This window comes from Aspergillus nidulans, chromosome VII (assembly GCF_000011425.1).
Source record: "Aspergillus nidulans FGSC A4 chromosome VII".
In the NCBI taxonomy this organism is placed as follows: domain Eukaryota; kingdom Fungi; phylum Ascomycota; class Eurotiomycetes; order Eurotiales; family Aspergillaceae; genus Aspergillus; species Aspergillus nidulans.
This window is the reverse complement of record NC_066263.1, coordinates 3,007,018-3,033,102: the sequence shown is the minus strand read 5'-3', so window position 1 is coordinate 3,033,102 and position 26,085 is coordinate 3,007,018. Positions and strand designations below refer to the sequence as shown.

The 26,085-nt window shown below is 50.5% G+C and overlaps 10 protein-coding genes across 10 annotated transcripts, besides 1 other annotated feature; 3 read left to right on the top strand and 7 right to left on the bottom strand.

Moving 5' to 3' along the window:
• Nucleotides 1-26,085: part of a sequence feature (contig 1.34 1319..177275(1)) that runs on past both edges of the window.
• Nucleotides 357-3,049, bottom strand: ANIA_02167 (protein hetC; the record flags this gene model as incomplete). Its single annotated transcript, XM_654679.2, has 4 exons — nt 2,894-3,049; nt 2,681-2,828; nt 2,456-2,614; nt 357-2,403 (listed from the first exon to the last, which is right to left on the bottom strand). The coding sequence occupies exons 1-4, from the start codon at nt 2,988-2,990 to the stop codon at nt 357-359; spliced, it is 2,451 nt and encodes an 816-aa protein (XP_659771.1). The 5' UTR covers nt 2,991-3,049.
• On the top strand, nt 3,497-4,602 carry ANIA_02166 (phytanoyl-CoA dioxygenase family protein). Its single transcript, XM_654678.2, has one exon. The coding sequence runs from the start codon at nt 3,532-3,534 to the stop codon at nt 4,492-4,494; it is 963 nt and encodes a 320-aa protein (XP_659770.1). The 5' UTR covers nt 3,497-3,531; the 3' UTR covers nt 4,495-4,602.
• On the bottom strand, nt 4,701-5,871 carry ANIA_02165 (protein llmA; the record flags this gene model as incomplete). Its single annotated transcript, XM_654677.2, has 2 exons — nt 4,701-4,934; nt 4,984-5,871. 2 exons carry the CDS (start codon nt 5,869-5,871, stop codon nt 4,701-4,703), a joined length of 1,122 nt encoding a protein of 373 aa, XP_659769.2.
• On the bottom strand, nt 6,639-9,811 carry ANIA_02164 (putative importin beta-5 subunit; the record flags this gene model as incomplete). The annotated part of the gene is made up of 1 exon (XM_654676.2): nt 6,639-9,811. Exon 1 carries the CDS (start codon nt 9,741-9,743, stop codon nt 6,639-6,641), a length of 3,105 nt encoding a protein of 1,034 aa, XP_659768.1. The 5' UTR covers nt 9,744-9,811.
• On the top strand, nt 10,935-12,946 carry ANIA_02163 (protein kapG). Its single transcript, XM_654675.2, has 2 exons — nt 10,935-11,480; nt 11,722-12,946. Exon 2 carries the CDS (start codon nt 11,821-11,823, stop codon nt 12,670-12,672), a length of 852 nt encoding a protein of 283 aa, XP_659767.2. The 5' UTR covers nt 10,935-11,480; nt 11,722-11,820; the 3' UTR covers nt 12,673-12,946.
• ANIA_02162 (E3 ubiquitin-protein ligase RNF216) lies at nt 14,190-16,414 on the bottom strand (the record flags this gene model as incomplete). The annotated part of the gene is made up of 3 exons (XM_654674.1): nt 14,190-15,463; nt 15,520-15,773; nt 15,831-16,414. The coding sequence occupies 3 exons, from the start codon at nt 16,412-16,414 to the stop codon at nt 14,190-14,192; spliced, it is 2,112 nt and encodes a 703-aa protein (XP_659766.1).
• On the top strand, nt 17,796-19,043 carry ANIA_02161 (protein ngn1; the record flags this gene model as incomplete). Its single annotated transcript, XM_654673.2, has 1 exon — nt 17,796-19,043. The coding sequence occupies exon 1, from the start codon at nt 17,883-17,885 to the stop codon at nt 19,041-19,043; it is 1,161 nt and encodes a 386-aa protein (XP_659765.1). The 5' UTR covers nt 17,796-17,882.
• On the bottom strand, nt 19,051-20,579 carry ANIA_02160 (putative sister chromatid cohesion protein Dcc1; the record flags this gene model as incomplete). The annotated part of the gene is made up of 4 exons (XM_654672.2): nt 19,051-19,275; nt 19,334-19,527; nt 19,599-20,392; nt 20,461-20,579. The coding sequence occupies 4 exons, from the start codon at nt 20,577-20,579 to the stop codon at nt 19,108-19,110; spliced, it is 1,275 nt and encodes a 424-aa protein (XP_659764.1). The 3' UTR covers nt 19,051-19,107.
• On the bottom strand, nt 21,052-22,843 carry ANIA_10265 (ANP1/MMN9/VAN1 family protein; the record flags this gene model as incomplete). The annotated part of the gene is made up of 4 exons (XM_050612974.1): nt 22,620-22,843; nt 21,880-22,562; nt 21,515-21,834; nt 21,052-21,465 (listed from the first exon to the last, which is right to left on the bottom strand). The coding sequence occupies exons 1-4, from the start codon at nt 22,700-22,702 to the stop codon at nt 21,052-21,054; spliced, it is 1,500 nt and encodes a 499-aa protein (XP_050468821.1). The 5' UTR covers nt 22,703-22,843.
• Nucleotides 23,303-24,386, bottom strand: ANIA_10269 (glycosyltransferase family protein; the record flags this gene model as incomplete). The annotated part of the gene is made up of 2 exons (XM_050612973.1): nt 23,303-23,701; nt 23,754-24,386. 2 exons carry the CDS (start codon nt 24,384-24,386, stop codon nt 23,303-23,305), a joined length of 1,032 nt encoding a protein of 343 aa, XP_050468820.1.

Genomic DNA, 26,085 nt, shown 5'->3' with positions numbered 1-26,085 from the left:
ACCATTTTATAGACTTACTATAAGCTAGCTGCTCGCTCGATCAGTCCTGGTGCAGAAAACGATGCTATACTTTTATGCGGAAACACATAAACATCAATCTATCATCTACCCCTTGTATTATGGATAATATGGATAAACAAATATCTTCCAGTTTCGCCATGACCTCATAACTTATTGGTAAGGGCTAAAGGAGCTGCAGTGATCTGCTAAGCAACATCAAAAACAGGACGCGATAAAGCGCCGAACTAAACCCCACACCCACCGTTCTAGCCGAGACGTAATTTGCACTCACCTTCGTATCTCATACCCATAATCGCTTCAGAAATTGACGTTACGCACTATAAGGACTCGATCACCTAGTACCTGTATCCGCTTCCATAACCACCACCGTATCCGCCTCCACCTCCGTATCCATGTCCCTGTGGAGGATGGTGGGGGTGTTGGCCATGTTGATGATGCTCATGCTGGTGATGTCCCTGACCGTAATCATGTCCATATCCTTGAGAAGCAGGAGGCGGGTGGCCATACCCATGTCCATGATGTTGCTGATGATGCGGCGGCTGGCCATACCCACCGTCGTAAGATGGGGCGCCGTAGCGTCCGGGCTGATGGTGTGGAGGGGGAGGGGTATGGGAGGGGTAAGACTGTTGGTTATATGAAGGCTCATAGTGGTGCTGTTGCGGTGGGGGTGTATTATCCTTTTCGTCTCGGGATGAACCTCCCAAGCCAAAGCTGGAGAGCTTATTGCTGAGCTTATTGATATTCGAAATCCCAGGGATGGGCAGGCCGCTTAGTTGGTCGGAGAGTTTTTCCCAGGGAAGCCCTGACCCTGAACTGGAGCTTTGCTGCTGTTGCTGGGATTGGGTGTGGGGTGTGTAACTATGGCTGGAAGTTTGGCCATAGCTGTGACTACCGTAGCTATGACCATGTGCAGCAGCAGCACCACCTAGGGCGGGGAAACCGCCTTGCGCGTGGGAATGGGAGCCATGACCGACCTGTCCGCCGTTGTTCTTCCCGGTCTTGACACCCTCGGAGCTGAGGATATCATTGAGTTTGGCGCCTCGGTCTGGCATTGCGTGGACCCAGGATTGAACGGCCTCGAACATAGTGCGATGGGCCTCATTACGCATGTTCCGGAGCGCAGGGTGGTGGAACACCTCTAGGGCATCGTGGAGAACTTGCTGTTCTGATATGTTGATGTTCTCCCAGGCGTGCAGTACGCGGGGAGTAACGTACTTGAGAATGGCGGACGCGACAAGGCCAGCAGGCTCGTTAAGAATGTTAGAGAAATGGTCCTTTGACAGCATGGAATGTGTTGGGTCAGTGCAGTGCGGGTTAGTCCAGGGTTCAAACTGATGCTTCCCCGAAGATTCAATCACGCCAGCAGAGCCGGTTTGTAGGGACTTGGAGGCAGCGTTAATAATAGGGCGGATGAAAGGAGCAAGCAAAGACATAATGAAGACTGTCAACGTTTCGGTGATTTTCTCGACGAGGGCCTCCAACCCGGGAATCTTCTCTATGATTGACGAGACCTTTCGGACGACCTTGTCACGGAATTCGAGGATAGGGTAGATTTTCGCAATGGTTTCCGCTGGGTTAAAATCTGGCATTCCAGGTAAGCCGGTGGGCTTGTTAGCTCCTGACGGTGCATCTGCCCTGCTCTGCTCGTGCACGCCACGGCTTTGCTCCGAGTCATCGTTGAACGAGCGAGTGAACTGGCCAGCCGCGTAGCCAAGGTCAGCGCCACTGCGGCTGTTTGAAGACTGCTGGGCTTCTGAACGGCGTTTGAGTGCCTCTGCCTCAGCGACCAGATCACCACATCCCGGAACCTTCCCTAAAAGCCCTGTAAGGGAGTTCAAAGAATTGGCGGACGAGCTCGATTGTGCATCTCCAAGCGCAATATCCATCTCATTAATCTCCGACTGAGTAAAATGATCCGACGCCTCTCCAAGGACCGAATGAAAGAAGTCAACCATGCCGAAAGTTCCCGTGACCAACGGATAGACATGATGGCCGCGGATATTCATCTGGGTCTGGGTGCCGGTGTGCGGGAACACATTGTGGAAGCCCATCTCCCGGAGGGCAAGCTCACAGTAGTTTGTGTGCGCTGCGAAATCCTCAAGGGTATGCAAACCCTGGCCGAGACATCGAAGTGCTTCGAAAAGATCCTCCTCGTTGCCCTTGCGGTGTCCACCGCTGGTATACAATCTCCCATAATGAATGCTGCGAGCTAAGCTGTACTTGATATACGCCGCACTTGTAGCCCAGTCTCCTTTCTCATTGGCAATATAGTTCTTCATCCCAGTCTCCGGGTCGATTTCGAGTTCGATTTGTCGAATAGGCCCGCGCAGGCGCTGGTCGTATTGGCGAGCATCCAGGTTATCGGCATAATCTTTGGGGTTGCTATAACGGTTAATCAATACTTTCGACAAATGTTTTTAGAATATGACCTTACTCAATATGCTCCTCTGGCCGGTAAACCCCGAGCCTGTCAGCCGTAACCTCAAACTCAGCCGTCGCATAGCCAAACGACAGGAACGAAAGGATCCAGACAAGGATGCGTATAGTATCGGCGGGAAGACTCTTGAGGGTACCGACGTCCATAGCCTGAGAGCTGCAACACAAAACATTAGCATAATCCCATACTTTGGCGAACAAACGAAAACTGAGATTCACTCACTAATCTCTCAACCAGTTTCCAAAGTACACCCGCTTGACCATGTTCGAGGTCCATTTATGACCCTTGATGAAGGCGATAGTCTTGAGCATGTCCTCGATATCTCCATGGCGCCAATTCTTGCCTTCGACCTTTGAGATAGATGCGATGTCTGTCTTGTCAGTATGCACTGTACTGTGGCTGAATCCACAAAGGCAAGGAGTGGGCGAAGCGTACTGCCGGCACCAAAAGCATGGACTTGGCAGGGGAGCAGAAGCAGGACAAGCCCCAGTGCGAGCAGGGTACTCAGACCGAAGCTCAGTCGGGGAGCCATGGTGAAGCACTGGACTAGTTCAAGTGCTCTTTAGAAGAGTTATGATGATGTGGGTTGAGTTACGAAGGCGGCGAGAGTTTTGTTTTGGTCAAGAAAGCTGAACTCACATGAGCGGAGGAAGATGACCTCAGATTCATATGCCCTGCCCCACTGCCCACTGCAGCCCTATAACAGAAAGGATGGTATTATACCGAGGCTACAAAGTTTACGAAAATAAGAAGTTGTCAACATTGCCATCTGCCTCACTTTCTGGAAAGGCGTTTGATTTGTTTGCTGTTGTAAAACAACCTCCATCTGCATTAATTATACACCATCTGTGTGAACCCCACCCTATCTTGCGCGGGGTTACCTAGGTAGGTTTGATCAGCGACAGTCAGTTTCATAGCTATACGACCTAGCTACTACAGTTGTATTACTAGCTATATCTAGCAGTGTCACCTCACGTATATCTTAAGTAATATATTTATCTCCCGATTTCCTCTCCACTTCAACCACCACGACAACATCAACCATCTCAAACAAACTAACAGTTTTCAAAAAAATGCCATCTACCTACCTCCAGTCCCTCCAAAAAGACGGCTTTGTCGTTATTCCCTCGCTCCTCCCGCCGTCCTCTAAGGAATTTGCAAACCTTAAACAAGCCGCCATAACTGCAACAACTATTACCCGAACTGGTGCCTGGCCTTACTTCCGCACCGTTCCCAAGCAGTTTCCACCGTGGCCAACAAACGTGCCACCTCCTGCCTCCGAGGGCGGAATATGGGGGGTGCAGCACCTCCTGCACCCCGATATGCCGGGAAGAGAGGACTTTGCGAGGTTCTATTTCGACGACAGAATCTTAGGAGTTGTTGAGGAATTGCTTGGCTTGGATTCTGCTGGCGAAGAAGCAAAGAAGGATGATAACGAGATGCTAGTAATGGAGCTCTTTAACCTTCTCGTCGCACCGGAGACGCATGACTTCGCGCTCCGTTGGCACCGTGACGATATACCTGAGACCGTATCGCCAGCTGAGGAGGAGAAGCTCCTCGCGTCTAAGAGCCCTGGTGGTAGACAGTCACATGCGCAATACAATCTTGCCCTCTGCGATGACTCGTCGCTAATCGTGATTCCGGGCTCGCACCGCCGCGTGCGTACCGAGACAGAGCGCGCAGCAGATCCGTACGAGAATGACCTTCCTGGGCAATTGGTCGTAGAGTTGAAGGCAGGGGATGCGGTCTTTTACGATAGCAATATCTTGCACCGCGGAGTGTATAAGGCGAAGGAAGAAGGCGGCGAGGAGTCGCGGTTGACGTTGCATGGAAGTGTGGGGATCAAGGAGACTGAGGACGGGGGAGGTGATGGCAGTAAGAAGGTGAGGGCGACCGCGGTGTTGCAGCATGGCGTTGGAGCCTGGGTGCAGAGGGAGGATGCGGTGTTCGGCATCGGGGAAAGGGCAGAGAAGATGAGAGCGAATTTAGTGGCCATGGGAACCGGGGAGGGCGTTGGGTATTCTTTGCAGGGATGAGTGTGCTTTTTATTGCATGCATAGCGGTTCAATATTGTATGTATGTACATCTTAAGCAAGCCTCGATGTATATACTCGAAATGCAATGGGAATGTAATATTCGCCCGACTTCCTGCAAGACTGTATGAATCTAAGATGTCGCCCAGATGTAGGAAAGCAAAGTCAAGAAAAATTAATGCATCATTCATTATTCGTCCGTCCGAAAGTCATAGAGGTCGTTGTGCGTATACAAAGTAGTATAGGATGTGGATATGGCCTGAGCAGTTCATTGCTTCGCGGCGGCATTTGTTGACATAGTCTTGGGCACGTTCGTAGCTCCAGCCAAGTACTCGCGTGAAGAGAGCTAATGAATATGGCTCGATGGCTTCAATTACCGCCACCTTGCCGACGCGACCGATCTCTTTGAGACGCGGACTCTTAGGCCACGAGCCTACCGGACACTACAGAGTGTAAGCAGCTTCACTGACGGAAACACAGATTATGATCTACCTTGTAGATGTCTTCGGTAATGTTGGTAAACCCAGCCCTATCCATCCACCCAGCAAGCGAAGGAGCAACGCTCACCCGCTTGCCGAACTTCTTGCTCGCCTCGTCTAGCTTCTTAGAAAGGTCTACCAGCATCGGCGCCTTTTCTTCCGTGCCGTCATCGGAGTGTATAGCGGCCTCGAATTCCTGGACCTCAAGCCAGCCACCAGGTTTCAGATGGTTGTAGGCCTGCCGAAATAGCCTATCCCAGTCGGCAATACCACCGCCCATAGATCGAGCGTGGATGTAATCAAACGGTTCATCCTTGGAGAATGCCCAATCGCTCTCTGCGTCATCGATGATAAATGTGCAGTTGGGCGGCGAAAAGCTCGGCTGAATAGGACTCAAATCAGTGCCAATAATCTCGGCCTCAGGAAACTGCTCGGCCATTTCCAGCGCCCAGGCGCCCGTCCCCGTGCCGATGTCGAGAATCCGCTTTGGGGCGGGCTGTTGGGCAAGCGGGGTGCGGTACAGATCGCCCCCAGTCAGAAGCTTGAAGAGGTGGTGGGTGATGTTCAAGCGATCCTGCTCCTCTTCATCGTTGGGAATGGGGTATTGGCCGTAGCGGTATGCATGGTACCGACGGCCATTTTCATAATAGTAGTCTCGAACAGTGGATGCAAACGAGAGACTCGAGTCAGCTACGGAATCGGCATCGTAGAGTGAGTCCTCGTCACTTGTCTGGAGAACTGTTAATTCACGAGCGCCAGCGGGTGGGGAGGGGTACGGCAGATCGCCTGCGGCCTTCGGACTCAAACAAATCCTCTGGATAGTGGCCTGACCCCGTGAAGAGGTAACCTGGAGTGAACTTACATCGACCTGAATCTGCTCATGGAAATTTGGCGGCGGCATGCTCCGAGCAGTTGGAAGCTTCTAAGAGGGATCCAGCAGGAAGGAGGGCGAAGGAAAGGGACCCAAGCTGTCGGGATGCGGGTGGGAGCAGAAGGAGGGAGGGCAGAAGGGGGGAAAAAGGAGCCGGGCCGTCATAAGAGGGTGGGATAATGTGGATACTATTGGGGGGAGGGAATCAAAACCAAATCAAATCATGGCTGGCAGCCTGCAGCTAGTTTACAGGAAAAAGGAAGAAAAGAAGCGCAGGGTTGGCGACCCGACACAGAGGCACTGGGGATATTTGACCGCTGCGGCGGGATTGCTCTGTTGCAGATGCCGCAAGTCCCCATTCATCCTTTTACCAGTCTCTCCGCCTTAGGTCAAACTCTAGCAAATAAATGATACACAACATGACAAACTCTGTCACCCCTTAGTACTTATGACACATCCAGTGCTCGACTATCCTTATTTTCCGTTGACGGCTCTACTGGAACCCCGCAGCCGCTTCGTCGGGTGCAGATGCAGATTCGGCCAGAGTCCAGCCAAAGCCAGACCCTGCCGTGCCCTCCCCGATAGGCTGGCTCGCCCAATAAATCACGCTGAGGCCTCCTCCCTAATCCTAATCTTCTTCAAGGTGAACTCTTATAATCCTCTGGTGAAATCTGTTGAAAAGTAGGTCGTAACGTAATATTATATGCGAATATGCGAATGTACTCAAATCAGTATAGCTGACCGTAGGGTTTAATCACATCAGAATAAAGGGTCATTCGGTCCACAAGTCACGCGATTCAACCCAGACTCCGCAGCTTCTCCTGCTCGTCCGGCGTTAAAGCTGCAAAGAGCTGCTGGAATTCGCCTTTCGTAGAAGCGTTGCGGAAGAAATCCAGCAAAAATGCCTGCGTCTCGTCATCCCGCTTGCGCACGCCAAACACTCCTTCGGTGCCGCCCTCGCCGAACGCCATCAGCTCTTGTTTGGTGACTCCGAGGCTGAGATCGAGGGTGTTGTCGGGCACGTCCTCCCATTCGTCGTCATCATCGCTGCCTTCTTCCTCCAGCGCGGCTGCCGTGGCTGCGTCGATCTCTTTGTTGCCAGACGCCGCCGCCAACTCCTCTACAAGAACCTTGATAATCTTCAAAGGCGCTGTCACGGTCGTGTAGCGGTCAGGATTATTACGAGCCTGAGATCGCGTCTTAATTCGTCCGGTGTCCTGCACAATAAGGTCTCCCTTGACCTGCACCTGCGCCAGTCGAGGGTCTTCAAGGTTGTACAGCGTCGCCAGCGCGATGATATTTTGCTTGATCTCATCGTATCCGGCAAAGTTGACCGAGTTTTCCAGCCACTTGCTCATCACGATGGGTAAGCCGCTCTGTCCGCCGATGTCGACCTGCGCGAGGAAGTCAACGACCTCCCGCGCACTAATTAGCGTCAGCCGAGCGAACACGAGAATCAGACTCTGGATAAATTGAGCCTTTTCGGCAGTGGCAAGGCGCCGGGCTACAGCCTGCAGAAGCTGCGGTAGATACGGGCCAAGCCGTTCCGATCCCGCTCTCTCAACCAGCTCGGCAGCAAGTTGGCCGACTTCGGTTGCAGCATGGTCATCAACTGTGGGACCCAGAAGACGGTCGATAATCACCAGGACAACTTCAGTTGCTTCTTTGCCGCTTTCGGGGTCACGCCAGGCGACGAACTGATTAAAATCGTGAGCAAGGATATGTCTCACTGCCTCCGTGGCAGGTCGAATGAGCTCTGCGTCTTGCGAATCGAGAAGGAGCCGGTTCACTTTCGGCATGACAGTCTCGACAAAGCCTGCAGGCAGTGGCTCAAGGGCTCGCTCCGTCAGAGCACGCAGTAGATCCGCGGCAAAAATGGTTAGCGAGATATCCTGAGTCAAGTTGCCGACGTCGACCGCACCCATTATTGAAGGAAGCACCTTTTCGCAGAGGCGGACAAAGGCATCAGCCCCTTGCTCTGAAATATGTTCGACTATATCCTCAAAGGCCTCCGTCACAGTCATGGTCAACTGGAAGTTTGTAGCACCGTTGCTGGCAATATTGAACAGTACGTCAAGTGCAGTGGATGTAAGCACGACGCTTGGGTCGACCATGACCGTATCACGGAGAGTTTCGGCCAGAGTAACTTTGAGGTCATCAGTGTCGGAAGAATCGCGAAGATCGTGAGCGGAAACGAAATCGGACACAGCGGAAATTACAGTCTGCTGAAGCGGGATAGTTGTGTTGGTAGAAAGCGAAGGCAGCAGGTCCTGCAGTGCGCGGATGCAAGCCACCTTCACAACTTCTGACGGGTCCTCGGAGACTGCTTTTAGAGTTGGCTCAAGGTAAGCTTCGCCAACATTGGACACCTTGGCCAAGCTTCCCGCCACAAGGTAGCCTCGGGCTCGTAGAAGTTCCTGTTCCTGCTGTATCGCGAATTGGATAAAGTTGCCAAAACCGCTGGCTAACTCCGGCGCAATATCGCGTGAGACCTCGTGGAAATCTCTAAGGAGCGCATTAAGGATGAACAGGGACGATTCACGGCTCTTCCATGTAGACGAAGCATCGGAGAAGACATCGTTCAGACAAGCGAGGAGACTTTGAGTGGTAGCATCTTTGAGCCACTCTCCTAGCTTAATGACCAGATCCCCGCTGCAGGTGCGAGGGGTGTAGTTTGCTGTGACGGAGGTTTCCTCTGAAAGGAAAAGATTGACATCAATATCCCAGAGACCCTCTTCTTCGGATGTAATTTGAGAATAAGAGCTAGCCAACTTCAGCATTTCTGCCAACCAACTAGCGGAAAGCCCAGATTGCCCGGCATTCTGCAACTGCTGTTGCAACTCTGCTTTGACCGGCGGCGCTTTCAAGAGGCTTTGAATGAAATCCAACTCCTCCAAAACCAGAAGATCAAGACTATACGGGAGGTCATCCACGTCAACAAGCCGTCCCTGGCGTTCATCATTGATGTAAAATTCGTGATATACTGCCTGAGAATTCGACAACTCCGTCCAGATAGTCGAAAAGTACACGGGACTCTGGGCGACCAATAGACCGGGGAAGACCATGCGGATCTTCATGAGGGTCTTAACAATTTGTAACTTCAATCCGATGACGCCCCTCCACTGAGACGGGACTTCGGTCTCCTTGGATTCCTCCTGCTCCGCAGGGGCCTGCGGCAACGGAGCTTTGAGGGTTTCGATGAAAAACGGAGACCACCCGCCAAGGACTTCGTCCATGAACTGCTTGACAGCCACCTTGTGTTGCTCCAGAACCATTTCAAGTGTATCGAGGCACGAACGGAAAACAGCGACGGCCAATGCTCTCAGAATTGGCTTTCTTGATGTGTTGGTGGCCACGTTAAACAGGGTGGTGACGAGGTCTCGCGCGACACTGAAAAACTGCTCTTCATTGAATCCGGTGTCGACCAGGTCTAGCAGCACTTTCAAGGCACCATGTAGCGCACCGGGCGTGCTATTCGTATCATTGATTATCCGTAGGAGTGCAGGTAATAGCTCAGGCCATTGTTCAGGGTAGTCCGCGCTGGCGATCTTGCTGACAGCAAAACTGGCTGCAGACTTGACCTTTCGCTCAGACACTTCTATGACTGTTGCAAGCTCCAGAAGAGCTTGTCGAATCTGCGCCTTGTTGGCATTATTGACCAAGATTTGTCCTTGGAATTCATCCAGATTCGGGGACCATGCTGCGGCGATAAAAGTGCGGAGAACTGAGAGGGCGGATTGACGGAGATTAGTGGGCACGGAGTCATGCGACGCAATCGCTGCGAGTGAGAGAGGGAAATTCTCGTTTGGGTACAGACGAAGCAGACTGAGCTCAGCTGCTTTTCTCGTATCAGCAACCGGCGATTGCGTGTCGGCTAGGAGGCTGAGAAGCTCGTGCTCCATGGTGGGAGACGATGAGGGGTAGAAGAGTCAAACAGAATGATAATGAATGTATCGACCAGCCCGGAAAGCTATGAAACAAAAATTGTGTTTACCTGCCACTATATTACAATCGCGATTAAATGAGGAGACCGCGATGTCGCGTTGAGAGGGGCAGCGGGGCGGTGTAGCTCTGTAGGTACCGTACGGAATAGGGCAGCGCTCTTCACGTTCCAAGGTTCCCCTCACTGCTGCCCAGGTGCTCAGATATTCGGAGGTAGACTGATTATTGAGGACATTGTTTGCTAGAATCGAAATTTTATACATTGATGATTGTGCGAAATTTCGCTTCTTTTCTGTATATAGACACTGGTTATGCTCACAGAGGAAGATCAACACATTTTGCTTAAGCCATTTTCTGCCGAGGGGAATAACTCTCTATCTTGCCTTCTCTAGCCGTATGCTCGTTCTTCAGCAGCCCAACAATACACTTAATGTCAATCCTTGTGCTTTGTCTGTGCCCTGCGTTGGTCGGCCCTTTTAGTACTAGGGAGGGGCAGTCGGAACCTACGTACCTTTCCCCGCCGATTACGGACGTGCCCAGTGGCCACCTGCAATGACTGATCCGGACTAACAGTATTCCAGAATGACGGGAGTCCAGATATCTGCTGCATTTACTCTTCAGGCCTTCGTGAGCAACATCAATCATCGTCAGTGGCGAGTATAAGATAGTTGCATTATTATTGCTTGCCAATACCATTGGATGAGCAGATGGTTTTTGCAGATCAGTCCGTCCAGGGCAAGTGTCGGAGGTGAGGTTTGGGTTCTACTCCAGTCAGCAGGGGCAGACATGTGGATCCGGCTATGGTCTAAACTTCTAAAGCGGAAGGATTTGCCTAACCCTTTGCGAGGCCTCAGATGGGGATAGATATGAGACATGGAGCACACAAATGCAGTGCTAGCCCTGCTAGAGGAGGATCATTTATTTGATTCAGTTCATGCCGCAGAAAAGCCTTGTCTAGGTATCGAAAAGGTGTGCGTGCTATTTTGATTAGCTTGGAAATTGCAGGTTGCTTGTATACTGAGATCTGCGCTAGCCACGTGACCAGGCATGACTTGGTTTCCACTCGAACCTGACCTGACGAGGCCCCAGAGGGCGACTGTTCCCCTCCAGAGTGTCAGTCGCCTCGTCCAATTTCTTTCTCCTCTGTTCTCTCTCTCTTTTCCTTCTTCCCTTTTCCCTCTTCTCGTGCTGTTAGTCTGCCCTCTCTGCCTCCTGTGGTGCCCGAGTGCAGCTCCCGGCTATCTCGGCCTTCTGCTTGCTTAACCCACTCACTCCCTCTCCTCCCTCCCGAATTGGTTCCTTGTTTCTGCCTTCCACAAGTTCCTCCTCTTTTCCAGACTGACTCAAAATTAAAAAAGAAAAAAAGAAAGAGCGAACCCCTTCCTTAAACCCTTTATTCAAGTACTATAAAAGGTTTTCAGGAACAAATCCTCCGAGAAGGGAGACACCATCCCCCAAAAAAGCAGCCTTAATAATAATTATTACCCGTGGACACACCGAGGGATTACGGCATCAAACTCAGCGTCATCCTCCATCTTCACTCTATCGTCCACCGTCGTCCCTCGACCTTCGCAGTCCTTCTTTTAATATCCCCCCGACTTAATCGCGAATTATACCCCGACACGACTTGACACGATCGCTACGACTTTTAAAACCCATGCTTTGAGGTTCCCTGTTTCGTCTCCCCCCACCCCAACGTATGTAAACCTCTTCTCCTTTCCTGGACACTGCATACCCCTCCGACCTCCTTGACCTAGCATGGCCAGCACCATGATCCTGCCTAATCTTGAGCCTTGACCTTGTTTCTTTCTTTTTTTTTTTTTTTACACTGTTGGATACCCTATCACGTCATTCCTTGGCTTCTTCTCCCTTACCCCCCGCTCCACCGCTCCTCCCCGTCTTGACGGACCGTCGACTAACCACGTATTCAATCCAAAGGCAGAGCGATGATTATCCTCAGGGTGGAACACTCAGTTTCTCCAAGATTGCGACAACATCACCTTTCCCGTGTCATCGATAACAGAGCCATCGACGGCGATGCCTATAGCCAGTGAGAGCACCACCACGACGACAACCATGACAACGTTCTCTGCTCCGGTCACTGCACCTCGGACTCCTCATAATCAGGCTGCCCTGGCCGCTTCCTTTACAAATTTCCTCACCGTCTCTGTACATCAGATTTTATGGCTCCGGTCGGTCTATCCGCGAGCGACATTTTTACCCGTTCGGGCTTACAACTATCCCGTTCGACAGTCCCGCCATCCCAAGGTGTGTGACTACATAAACGACGCCTCAATTGCAGTCGGAACAGAGATCCTAAAAGGCACGATAACGGCTGTCAGCATTATTCTGTCATCTGCCCGCACAAATCAGCCTCTCGAACGATATGCCTTTGATCTCTCAGGATTCCCTCGTGTGCCCCCCGGGGAGGTGCACACCACTTTCGAAGACAGGATGGAAGACTCATCCAAGAGTGCCCCGCATAATTCCCAAGTCCTCGACCTCGAAGCGCAATTCCGTGCTTGTCTTGCGAGACTTGCATCAGCTTGCGCCCGATTGACTCCTTTACCTCGTGATGATGAATTCAGTTTTACCGTTTGCATCGAAGTCCGCGAGGATGCCTTACCTCCTGCGGGGACCACAACAGAAGAACAGACCTGGGTTGTGGCGGAACCAGGCAAAGTTCATCTCCGATCATGTTCGGCTCCATATTCCGTTTCGAAGCTCAAGAACGGTGGGCCGCAACAACCGCCCCCGAAAGTGTCCAACGGCCGTGCCAAAACAGTGCCGGTACGTCGTGTAGAAGCCGGAGAACTTCGTCTCGAGTTATGGGTGGAAGAGGCACGGCAGAAGTTCAATGAACCGGTGGATTCTGAGCATCCGCCATAAATGAACTGACTTGCTGCTCATATTTTCTGCTTGCCAAGTTTTCTACTACTGTGGAGCATTCGGGGGTGCTTCGTTTCTTAACAGTTTTTTACCTCATTACTTCTTGTTTTAGCGTGACCAATGATCGAACATATATGATGGATGAAGTGAAATTCTGGTATCGTCGTCCAATGAGTGGTGCAAATATATAAAATGGGGAGCGGACGAATTTTGGGACTCGCATGGCATTTACATAGATCAGGTTCATCATCTCTTTCATTCCGCCATTTCATATTCTCTCACGTGAACATTCCTTTCCTCTCTTCTCTCTTCTCTTCTCCTTTCCATCCTTCATCGTCCTTCCCATTCATACCACTGCCTGTACTTTGTCGTCGCGTCTTGTCCTGTCGGAGTTTTTTTACACGGTTCCTACTAGCAAATCTAACTATCTAGCCTTAGCTATGAGTGTTACCATCCTTCCCCCCGTTAACAGCAGCACGCAGTGCGAAGGTAGGTCGAGTCAAGTCGGTTCCATTTGAGCTGGAGCCTCTCAATAATCACCCGTACTCATGGTTGAAGGCCAAGGGGACAAGCTTCCCAAGGTAGTATTTCATATGATTGAGTAGCTCTGTAGGGAAGAAAATTAAACACGACATACAGTGTCAGTTATTTGCGTTCAATCTACGTCTAGAAAGCCATAGCCGAGGTCTGATTGACTGCCTGGCATCAAGCTATGTGGTCTACTGGCTGGTTCTGCATTCATAGGATAGCTGGAGTCGATAACAGTGTGGCCCGAACCGTATGGAATTCGAAAGATATCGGTCCCTGCAGCAAGGTTTGACGTCAGCCAGCTATGGTGGTGCGAAGGGCGCTTCAGTTGGCGGGGGCACAGGGGGACCTCCCATTTTTTATCTCATCTTGGCTGAAGTATAGGTGTGTCAGGAGAGAGATATAAGCATATTCGATATCGGTGAGTGAATAGTGAGCATTTCATGGTTGGTCTTACGGATGGGGTTGAATACGCCACGCATTAAGTGCCCAAGGAGAGTACAGGACAAACTCGTATGGATGGATCCTATGCACATATTAGAGCAGATATAATGGAAATGCAGAAAATGCATCGCATGTATGATGAGTCTAAGTTCTGAAAGTTGTATGCCTTCTGGGTACGAAAAATGTTTGGACAGTTAAGGGGAATGGAAGTTCGTTTCAGGGAGTAGGACAATAATCGCGAAACAGAATGCTGCGTTGCAGTATAGTCAGTGCACCATCAGTGTCTGTATCGAGACCCTCTAGAAAAGAATGAGACGGTAGAAGTACGAGGAGGGAAAAAAGACTGGAACAAGAAACGCTCAGTGTGAAAGGCAAATAACGCTTTTCTGGGTATACGGCGGAACGTAGGTTAACTCCAACGACCAAGATTGAATCGAATATCCAAAATTATTTAGGCCATAAATTTCGGAAGGTGTATGAGGTGAAGTTGTACTGCCAAACGGGAAAGAAGGTAGACGTGGAGCTGGATTGCTTCTTTAAGGAACTCAAAAGGGTCCGAAACCGACACCGCGATAAGCTGCGTTTTGATTCCGAGGTAGACTTTGCTGAGGGGGAAACGCGGTGATATTCTGAATGTCCTGTGGGTGAAAGTTTGCAGGAGGGTTGGCCAAGCCCACTACCATGGGCTGCATAACCGCAGGCTGAGCTGGGAGGTTGCCCGGCTGGAGACCCCTTTGAAGGACATTAAAGCCAGGGAAAGGTGGGTTGAACATAGTGCCATAGTCCATAGGGTATGGTACATTGTAAGCTGGCGGAGGGTAGACGGGGAGTTGTCTTTGCGCAGCTGTATTAGCATGCTGGTGCTGTTGAGGGTAGAAACCCCCCATGTCCGCCCTCATAACTCTCATAGCATCCCGCATTTGAATTGCTGGTTGCAGCCGCGGGTCTCTACGAACTCCGCGAGTTTGAGCATTTGTTTTCTCATGGCCCACTCGAATCTGCTCCTCGGATATATCCGGATTCTCTGCTAGAATCTTATCGATAGCAGCCCGCTCAGCTCTCTGAATCTCTCTGTCATCACGGTCTTGCGTATGTATATCGTCCTGGGGACATCCGCCGCGTCCGAAATGGGCATAGCCCTCTTTCGTGATATCCTTCTGGCACACATAGCACATGAGAGTATGGCACTTCGTACATTGCATCTTATTGCATCCATACTCTTTGATAATCTTGAGCCGGCATTTGGGGCATTTTCGTATTAGAGCATTGCTCATGGCCTCTTCTACCTGGTGTCTTTCAGAGAGCCCCTTGTCCTTTCGATATTCTTCGCAAGTTTGGGGGATGTGGCTTTTCTCTTTGCACAAACGACAGCTAACCACTTTGCATTGAGAGTTCTCGCAGCGGAATTCCCTGTCTTCTTCCACAGGCGGCAAGACGGCCTTGTAGGAACAAAAAGGGCAATCCTCAAGCCCCTCAAGGCCTGCCTTTCGGATCTCGTCTTCTTGTTGTAGGGAATCCAGTTTGTCCATGACTACTGGGCCTAAGATTTCCCTGAGTTGCTGACGATTGAACGAAGCTTGACAACCGCTGACGTCGAAGCATTGTAGTATGTATTTCATCATACCAATTTGGTTGTCGGCCGATCTGCGAATACACGTGAAACAAAAGAAGTGAAGGTCGTCTCCATCGCACGGAATACATCGATTTGACGGGACATCGGCGTAACAGCAATGGCACTCAATGAGACTGCCTGTCCGAATGTGTTCCTCCTCGTTCGCCTTTTCCGCCTCCTCTTCTTCCTTCTTTTTGCGCAAAGTGACTAGTAGGAACAATGAGAATAATTACATTGAGCTAGGAAGAAGACAGGCCACTCACTCTGCAGTTCTTCTACATGTTTTCTCGCTGCGTTGATCTCACGTATAAGAGTGTCACGAAGAGGGGTGTACTTTTTGGGAGAGTTCGTACTTCTCTGACTTTTCAACCTCACATATTGATACTTCCGTTGCTCAAGAAGGTTATCGTCAGAGTAAAGAGCTACGAATGCGTGATAAAGGCGTCCCTTATCAATGAGGACTTTCTTAATGTGACTCATCGGCACCCATGGAAATTCGGGTCCCAGGAAAGCAGACCTGTATAAACTGATCAGTTTGCAACAACAATGACTCCTATCATGATAGGTGGCTTACGCTGCCTCGAAGTATTCGGGACTGTTTGTTGCGTTTTGTAAAGTACGTTCCCAGCTAATGTCGGCCTCTTCAGACTCTTCCCTTTTCCTTTTGCCGTTCTCACTGTCTTGTTTAGGATACGATTTCTGACCGAGGATCTCCTCATAGATGCTATCTCTTAATATCGCCAGTTGAAAACCACGTGCTTTGAGATCCGCGCCGAGCCGAAATGCCACGGTTTTTTGGGCTATCAGATCGTTAACGTAGGTGTGGCTGATGCCAGGAAATATCTCTAAAATCTGCAAGAAGAGTGTATTGGCACCATCAGCTGCCGCTGCCATTGAAGACTGCGGAGAATCAGGGCCCCGGAATGCAAGCGGACTTGAAAGCATTTGGTCGAGAGCGACGTCCCCGGGGCCATGGATCCTTTGCCTTTTGGGAAACCTGTCTGGAAACAACTCTTCAGGAGTCTCTCTGTCGAAGTAAGCAGCAAACCGCTCTTCGTCCGGTAGCTGTTCCTGGAAATTGTCGCCTTCATCGAAGAGAGGTGGATCATCATTAAATCCATCTTCACTAGATGAGGAGATGTAGATGGCCTGATCCATTCTAAGATAAACCTCCGGAAAACAATAGCAGAACCTAAAAAGTAGAGGTTGGGAAAAGGAGGAACGACAAAAGGCGTTGACAGATGCCGCTAAGTACTATGTGAGGGAAAAAATAAAATTGGACCAAGGACGTCATAAATGGCACAAAAGATGAAGACGCCTGAGATTGAAGGAGTATCGAATGGACAAAGAGAAAGTTCCGAGTCAGTAACTAGTCCAGCGATTATGGAGCTTGATAAGGCGACGGACGATTGTTCCTGAAGCATGACCCCGTTGGTATTTGACGAAAACAGATTCGTGGTCCTTATTTCTTCTCGCAATCTGGGCCAACTGAGATAAAACAGCTGTGTAGCGGGACAGCTACCAGATGAGGAGAATGAGAGATCGAGATGCAGATCAGCCGAAGCGACGATGTGGAGATTTTGGATAAGCTGGTGCCAGGTGGGCCCAGCCTTCTCCGGGACGTTGACTGCTCGAGACTAAATACTAATAAAGAGATGAACATATGAAGAAATGGGATAGGAGGTGAAGACGATACTGTTGACAAGAGAGCTTTGGAAGAACCAAAAGGGCAGATCGAATCGTTGCTGTAACTCAGAACACGTGAGGGGCAACACATTAAGCCTGTCCTGGCTTACCACACAATCACCAAAGAGCCTCAATACCTAGGAAACGACATTTTTACTGTCAAATAGTACATTTACCCGTAACAGAAAGAAGAGTATTATGGCAAAGTATTTTATGCTATGACAACCAAACGGGGCAAGTGTGGAGGAGAAAGACTACCACTTCATAGTGATTGTCAGTATTTTGAGTGAATATCCAGAGATCAGCGCGATTGGAGATCTCTTAGACTGCCCTCTAGCGCTGTTATCTACCTGTTTCCACTAACATAAAAACGGCTTAGTACTTCTTCGGCCAAAGCACTGTATTAGAAACACACTGCATCTTGACTTGCGGCCTCTTCAGTGGCGCCAAGAACGCAAGCTCGTCCAGATGAGCCTCAGACCGCTCGGAGGAATACTATCCTACCTGGACAATGATTGCTATTCGTACATGATTGGCAAGCGATACCGAACGCCATCGAAATAGGTAACTTAACCAGTAATTAAATAGTAACTAGATACCAGGGTTGACGTCAGCTGAGATTGGCCAAGAAAAGCAGGTACAACCTCTGGAGCTCACGCGGAAGCCGCTTGCCGTCGCTTGCCATCGGAACCACGAGGTAGTGACTAACAGAAACTACTCCAAGAATGATGGGCAAGCTCCATTGTTTCTTCTTACACCGTACAGTTCGCCCACAAATATCAATGGCTTGGGCCCCACGGTACTGTAGCACAACTCTTCCGGTTGCTATTGACAAACAACACTATAACAACACTATCATTCCCCTTAAATCTCTTCGTTATCTTTGCCGCCGGCCTCCGCACGGAAAAGTCTGGTGAGACACAACAGTTCGACCGAGAACATGATTGCCGCTTATGCCGACACCGAATTACCCTACGGGGACTCTCCCGAGCTGACACTGGTTCGGGCAACTCCAAAAGAACGCATCGAGTCTATCAAGCTAAACAGCACGGAGTGGAAGGGTCCCTTGGATCTCGAGTCGTATCTCGCACGAGAGGACACGCTGCTCCAACAGCGACTGACTAAGGGTGCATTGATCTGCTGGATTCTCGTCGATCGTCGAGAACCTGAAAATGCCAGAACCATACTTAGCTCATGCGAAACATACAAGAAGAGGGCACTCGTGGCTCGTGGAGGGAGGGTAGAAGAGGTTTCAGCGCAAGGCGTTGGGAGTGTCTATTGCAGACCAGAGTTTAGAGGAAAAGGATACGCAAAGAGGATGTTGGAGGAATTGAGCAACAAGATGGATGCATGGCAGCCGGAAGGCGAACACGGTGAGAGACCGCTGTTCAGTATTCTGTTTTCTGATATCGGGAAAAGGTTCTATGCTCAATTCGGCTGGAAACCTCACCCATCTTCACACTTTGCCCTTCCTCCGATTTCCAAAGAAGAATACTCTGTTCCGAGCACAACGGCCAAGGTCAGAGTATTGCGCGCGGACGATGTTCAACGCTGCATGTGCAGCCCTAGCATTCTTGAGAAAGAGAGCGAGGTCCTGCTGGCGGTCTCGTTGCGATCCACTGGTCCAAAAGTAGCAATAGTTCCAGACTTCGATCATTACCTATGGCACTGGGCGAGGGAGGAATTCTACTCCCAGAAGCTCTTTCCCGGCAGAGATATCCCCACGGCAAAGGGCGCCGGCGATGATGCTGCCAAAGTGTATTGTGCCTGGAATAGGACGTTTGGCAACACCCCAGAGGAGAACACCTTGTACATTCTCAGATGGGTATACAACGAGCCCTCCTCTGAAGAGGAAACCGAGACAACCATTAAAGCGATGGCTGCAATACTCAGGCGAGCGCAGCTAGAAGCCCAAGAGTGGAATATGGCTCATGTCAAGTTTTGGAATCCAACACCTCTCCTTGAAAGGGCTGTAGCACTGTTGGACCCCACTGCCGAGATAATTCACCGCGAGAAAGACAGCATCGCGGCTCTCAGGTGGAGCGGGAATCCGGAAGAAAATGTGGAATGGCTCCTGAACGAGAAGTATGCATGGTGTTAAAATTCATGGCGCAGCACTTCTCCTAGACATAGACGTCCTTGTATGCATGGACGCGGTTGGTGATCTATCGTTTCTGTCTCTTTTGGTTCTTGAATAATTCATGCCAGTTTCTCGTCTTTTTAGCCGCCGTTGCTGCACTAGTATCTGAGGGAAGGTTCCTCTTGGCTTTCTGTCGATCAGCTTCAGTAGCGAAACATATTGTTTTTGGCTCAGGGTGCATATAACATGTTTCCTGGTTATTGTTAGCACAATTCATACAATTGACAGGAAAGTAGCAGCGTTTAACTCACAGGTAGAACGGCGATCGAGACATTTTCTCTCCAAGATTCAGGAAGTTGGTCCTTCCAGGCATTCAGAAACTCGCTTTCGGCAATGGCAAAGGCGTTGCTGGTTGCTGTGGCCTCGAGATACGTCTCTCCCACCCACCGAACACATGCTTCCTTCTTAATACTCATCCCTGTGTCGCTTAGCCACCCAGTCATAACTAGTAGACAAGTAGATACTCACATTTCAGCTCGAGAAAGGCAGCCCGCTCAACCTCATCACCTAACTCACAAATCCTTAGAGCAACAGCATCAAACAGCGGGCGTGGAAACGGCGCAACTCCATCATCGTCAAGCACCGACTTCCAAAGATCTGAGACGATAAACTGCTTTTCCAAATCTATCCCTTGCAGCACTGCTCCCTCAACGACTCTCTTCCACACGTCCAGCCTCATTGCAGCTGAAGGTCGCCAACACGAGTGCGCTGGGATTTTCTCTTCGGTTGCAGTAGGCGACAAGAGAATAAACGCGCACATCTCCACCCAGTCACGCTCACACTGGGCTCTTGATACGGGAACATCTGCAAAGATGCGATCCAGAATCTCGTTTCTCGCTTTCGTAGCTTCTGAGCTCGTGACGTTCTCATCCGTACTTTCTCCCCCGTTCATATCTTCCCAATCTCCCCTATCAAAAACTCGCACCCGCTTTTTCAAGAAAGGCACAGCAGAGAAACCCTCAGCGGGCTTATGCAATTCTAGCGTCGACCCGCACTTAGCGATGGAGGTTACTGTGCCTTCAATATTGAGATTAACATCTCGGTCCCTGTCGCTTCCCCGATCAGTATCCGCATCCATATCCACGTTCTCGCCATTGCCATCTCCAGCGCCATTGCCATTGCCTGTAACAATCTTCAAATCATTCTTCCGCACAGTCACCCCATTACTCGGTCGGAGAATATGCAGTGAGTTTGACGACTGGACTTGACGGATCGAGTATGTTTGTGTTGCCGTGCATAGGTTCACATATTCTGATGCGGTGGCATTGGACGTGTTTGTGGTTGAAAGAGCTGGAGATTTAAGTTCTAGTCTGGTTTTGACCATAAATGTCATAAATAATGTACCAGATACGTCCAACTAGGAGCCAAGTGTACTCACGTCGGCGGATCGTCAGAGGAAAGCAGCTCTGCAAGCTCGGGCGGGAGCTCGAGGAGTCGGAAACCTTGTTGCGGGGTTTGGTGAGTAAAGAGGATGCTGGGCATGGATTGTGTTGACATGGTTGCTTGTTATCCAAGTTGGATTCCAAAGACACAAGCAGTCAAGCCTCTAGCTAAAGGCTGGGTAAAGGCTGGCAACTTTGGGCAGCGTGACTGAGTCTGCGGGAAAACTTGACGCGTGGTGGTGATTCTGATGGAAGAAGCGCGACTTGTGGGGCACCGCACGGGCCACTGCTTAATCCTTCAGGTTCAGGAGTCCAAGTACATGGGCAACGGGCAGTGAGGTCCAGATCTCTATGCTTGAACTGAGCCTTACGTCTGTTTAATAATGCTTGATAAGTCATACAAGTGCTTGAATATTGATTACGAATTTACACAACCAGACAAATAAAACTACCTCAATAACGCCAATCAATTACACGGGAAAGGCACCAACTATACCAGATCAACTTGAATGCATCGCAAGGACACTAATAGTAACCGCCCGTGGCCAGCACAGGGCCAAGTAAATTGCAGATAAACATGATCTCATCTAATTCTCCGTTTCCTCATCGATACGGACATTGCCCTTGGCTCCCTGTTTCTGGGCAGCAGATTTGTCCTCATCGTGTCCCTTCTCAAGCATGTATTTTCCCGTTGCTGGGCTGTCCTTCTCAGCAGCCTTGAATTCATCTTTTTCTAGAGTCGAATCTTTGGCCTTCTCCTCCTCCTCCTCTACAGAGTCACGGACGAACGCGTTGTCGATTTCCGATTCGACCTTTGGATCCCTGAAGTAAGTTTCTGTCCGTTGCGCACGCTCAGCTTGTGCTTTTTCTTCCTCCTCGCGCGCTCTGCGTTCTTTCTCCATCTCTTCCATGTGTTTGAGATCGTCCACACTTGGTTCGTACAGATGCCAGATCGTGTAGTGAGGAAGGCCGACGACAGAAAATCCCATGCGCCTAGCCATCTAAGGTCATGGTCAGCAAGCAAGCCTGGACACGATTCAACAAATATACCTTGCCAAAGCCTTCTGTTTCGGCATGCCTCTCGAAGCTGAAGGCCGGGAAATGGACTCCGGCGCGGAAAACCTTTGCTTTCGCAAGAATACTAACACCACCTACTCCATCCAGTTCCATTTCCATGTCGGGATCACCGTATGGATCGCGAAGGTAGGCAAGGTGAGGTCGCCAGGTAGCGTACTCGGCGTAACCTTCCACAATGACCGCGTCCTCGTCGAGTGTCTCCGCAAGGGCTAGAGCCGTCTCTGACTCTTGCCAGGAGTTCAAATCGTATGGTTGTTCTCCACCGAGCCAATCGGGTAGTGGCCGCCACACATCTGCAAGATATTAGGTTGTGTCTCGAACATGGACGCAATACTTACTGGGAACAATAACGTCTTTATCGTGCCTCATTAGATCTTCAAGGATGGTGGACGGTGCGGTAAGCACATCTGCATCTCGCCAGTAGACCCAACTATGGGTTGGTCGGAGAGTAGCACTGAGTAGCCAATTCCGCGCCTGGGCCATCAGCTTCCTACGTCCAGCTTGTGCCGCAAAACCATGTCTGCTTTCCACGTCCTGGTTCACCTGCTGTCCAAAATCCTTCCTGATCACCGAGATCTCTCCGAAGGGCATATCACGGTCTGGGTCGCGCTGCAGCTCCTCCAACATATGCTCTAACATTTCGTTTGTCTGGTCCTTCGAGTCTGACACAAGGAAAGCGAGATCTATCAAATGATGTGGGTAGGTGAGGTTTCGGAGATGCGAGAAGAACATTGGTAGGTGGGACGCAGCGTCTCGAAGAGGTGTGCACATCAACACCCGGTCCCCATTCTCCCAGCCGGTTGCAGAACCTTTGACTTGCGCCAGATCATAGTATCGGACTGTTTGTATTTGTAGATGGTCTGGGGAAGAGAGTAGGCCAAGCGATAGTGCGGGTAGAATCGAAGCACGCCAGGAGGGAAAGATGAGGATAAGGAGGAAGAATGCAATGCCGCCAATCAAGCATATCCGTTGAATGAGTTGCTTTCGCCGTCGCAACGCAGGTTGTGAGCGCGGCTGGAATCTTTAAGCAGATCCTACGGTTAGCACAACTCACCGCGATCGCGGTTGCAGATCTTACTTATGAGGAGAGATGGAAAAAGTGCCCTGGCCTCCTCGAGGGTAGGCCGTATACCCGTTCGCAAGGGCGGCGTGCCTATTCATCGCTGCAGACCATTCACCCGGTGCCGCCGTTTAATCCAACCCCAAAGCACCTAGTTCGCGGAAAGTCGTTCGGTCGCAAAGTGAGGCGTGGGAAGTTGTGGGTTTATGAACGTTGTACTTGGACGAGAGAATACGCCGGGAAGCGACGAATTAAATAGCGAAAGCTGCTCCCAGGGCGATACCGAAGTGGCAGAAAGAAGAGAACGAATGACTGGCAGGAAAGTGAGGCTTTTCATGTAGTAATGATCCAAAGGATGACGAGTTGGCGATTCTCCGAGGACCAGACCGGCCGGGGCCCGGAAGATCCATCGGGCGCGTTCACCTCTCCATGCCGTTTGCAGCCATCTTAAGTCCCACACGGCCAAGCTTGTTCCACGGCTCCCCGATGTCTTTCTGGTTGTCAATTGAATTGATTATATGCATCTGTCTATTCACTAAATACAAGGCTGTATTAAAGCATCACCCTCAGCGCTAAGCATATGAGATCGCGAACTTCAAAGCATCGGTAAAACCAAGGCTGCCAAACTCCAAGAATGCAAGGGAAAGTCTAGACCAAAGAAAAACAAAACCAAGGCGAACGATCTGAAACCCGTTATGCAATCAGCAACTTAAGCGTGATACTCTGGACGAGGGTGACCCCATTCCCTTAACACCGACCTCGACTTGTTGCAGCATCTTCTTCAGGAGTGCGTCCATCTCCTTGGGGTCCCGCATCGCGGGAATGACGGATCCGGCTTCGTACTCGCTGTCCAAGATATAATATCGCTCTCTGCCCCAGTTCTCCACCGTGTCGGGCTGGAATGCGACTTTCGCTATCACCTTCGCTGGTACACTAGCCTTGTTCATCGCGGTCTTGGAGAACACTCGCAGGAACGGTCGAAGTCCAGATCGTGTCTGGTGGGCCATCTTCACAGACAATGGAGCTGCGTTCACCAGGTGACTTTCACCTGTCATCACTCCAGGGTCGAGAGTGTATACGTTGAGGGAGATATTTCCGGTCTAGGTTCATACCGTCAGCCAAGATCTTTTTAAGGAAAGCATTATAGCTTACCAACACCAAACTACGCCGCAGCGCGTACATGGCCGCACTCATAATGAGCTTACTGCTTCCAAATCTCTTGGTTGCTTCTTTCGCACTCAGCGGCGTTCCAGGACAGACGCTCAGCTCAGGGTCTGGATTCTCAAAATAATCGAGGGTGCCCTTCGACATGGACGAACATCCGATATTAATCACCCGCGCGCCACCATTCGGCGTGCCATCACCGGCCCTGAACGCCTCAAGCAAGCTCACTGTTAATAAGAAAGGCGCTATGGCGTTTGTCTGGTAGACCGGATCATGGCCATCTCGTGTTACCTGATCGATGGTGTATGACGACATAGCAGCGCAGTTGATCAACAGAGTCACTGGCGGAATTTCTTTGCTTTTCACTCTCTCGACCGTAATCTCCGTGAAGCTGACGACCGAATTGAAGCTCGCCAGGTCCACCTTGACAAATTCGAGGGACCGCGGCCCGATCAGTCGGATCTGCTCTCTGACTTTTTTGGCGCTCTCGGAGCGGATATCGCGCGCAAGGAGCAGCAGATGAACGTATGGCTGGGTTCTTGCAATCGCAAGAGCTACCTCTGACCCAAGCGACCCGTTTCCCCCTGTGATAATGGCGGTGCCGACCAGCGGAGTACCCATCGTGAAACGAATGTATTGAAGGCTGAAGACCTGACAAAAGGATAACAAAGGAGAACTTTTGCGTTTGCGGACTAGACTGTTTCCAGAATCACCATCAGCACTGGGCAAAGGGATTTGGATGCGAAGAAAAAGTCACTCACACGAAGGACGGTCAGAGAATCGAATCCATCGAACTCTGCAGGGTCTGAGGGTGTTACCCTTAGAAATACGAAAATGAAAGAGCTCCGGCTGAAAAGGATCCTAGGAATTGTTGGAAACGCCCAGCTTTGTTCCAAGATGAGCCAGGGTAATCTAGATCTCGAAAGTGAGACTCGGTCAATCGCGCTGGACCAAGTGGGGTCGATCAGTCGGATGGAGTCTTGGACAGCACAGTGGAAAATTCAGTGACAATCTATATACAACCGACTTGGAGCAGTAGACCGCCAGGAGACGCTAGCTGCGTAAGTTTCCAATACTGCCGAGCAGCCTTGCCCTTTTGAAGCGAGGAATAATGGGGTAGGCTAGGTGAGGCGTCTTTCCTGTTCCTACAGGTATGATTTCTTTTCTGAACTCCTATAATTAACCCCAAACTAAAGCAAGACATGCGACGGACGTGTCATCGTCGCACTGCTGGATTATTCTCTCTGCAGGTTTCGCTTAACCCTACGCAATGTAAATTTATTGTCTGATCTATTTAATCATTTTGACCCCGTCGCGACTGCCGGCTGGTTGCCGAGCGCTATATCCTAGTTTATTATTATACTGCTCTACTGGTAAAGGCCCAGAGAACCGAGCCCTTAGTCCTGTCGATCGAATACTCCAGAATAGACGCAAAGAGATCCAAGTTCCCTATAGCACCAAAACAACAAAAACGACTTGCGGAGCCGATCCCAACATTAGAACAAACCGCGAACCCATCAATGAACTTAGGAACCTCGCCTATTCTTGCTCCCACCGCTCAAGACCCAAAGGATTACTCTTGACCTGACGGGTACATTTCGCTAGATCGCGCCATATTGTCTAATACCATCGCCCGTTTCGCCTTAAGGCTCACGCCGCAAACTCAGCCTTTCAGCCAAGCGTTCCTCGGTGGCCATCCCGCCGACTCCTCCACCGGTCTAGCGGGAGCTGGCAGTCTGAGCGCAGGCTCGACTCTCGCGAAGTCTCGAGTCCACGATCCTAAAATGCAGATTTTCGGCCGTCTGCGAACTGAGCGGCAAACTGGGCGAGGACTGAACGCAAAAAGAGAAAGTTTGTACGTATCATCTTCAATAGACTAACTCAATTGAGCACTGAAGACTGCAGACTGCCACCTGACGTCCCCGTCCATATTCCATACTCTGTACAATCAGCCGTGTAGATCAAGCAAGGTGGCGAAGATCCTGTACTCTTGTCTATACCTCGTCTTGTATATTCCCAATCCCCGGCCCGTCAGACTCGGAGAATATCAATTTTGAATTTGTAAGACGAGTATGACAGCATAAGCCCACGGTAGACCCTGCTTCACGGTGCAATATTCTCCGACTAAAGACGCCAAATCCGTCATCATATTTTGATCGCGACTGAGCTGACGGCTCAGTCCGCCTTTTCAGTACTTCTACTGTATCCAGCTGCACGTCCACTCACGGACTGCAGGACTACCAGGCTGGTCCTGGTAGTCTGCAGTGGCTGAGGGTAAATTTCTGCGCTGGGGTTGCAGTTACAACTTACAAAGACGCTG

What these genes read in the sequence shown, in the direction of transcription:
- ANIA_02166 (XM_654678.2), top strand. Translation starts at nt 3,532, where the DNA reads ATGCCATCTACCTACCTCCAGTCCCTCCAAAAAGACGGCTTTGTCGTT.
- ANIA_02163 (XM_654675.2), top strand. Translation starts at nt 11,821, where the DNA reads ATGCCTATAGCCAGTGAGAGCACCACCACGACGACAACCATGACAACG.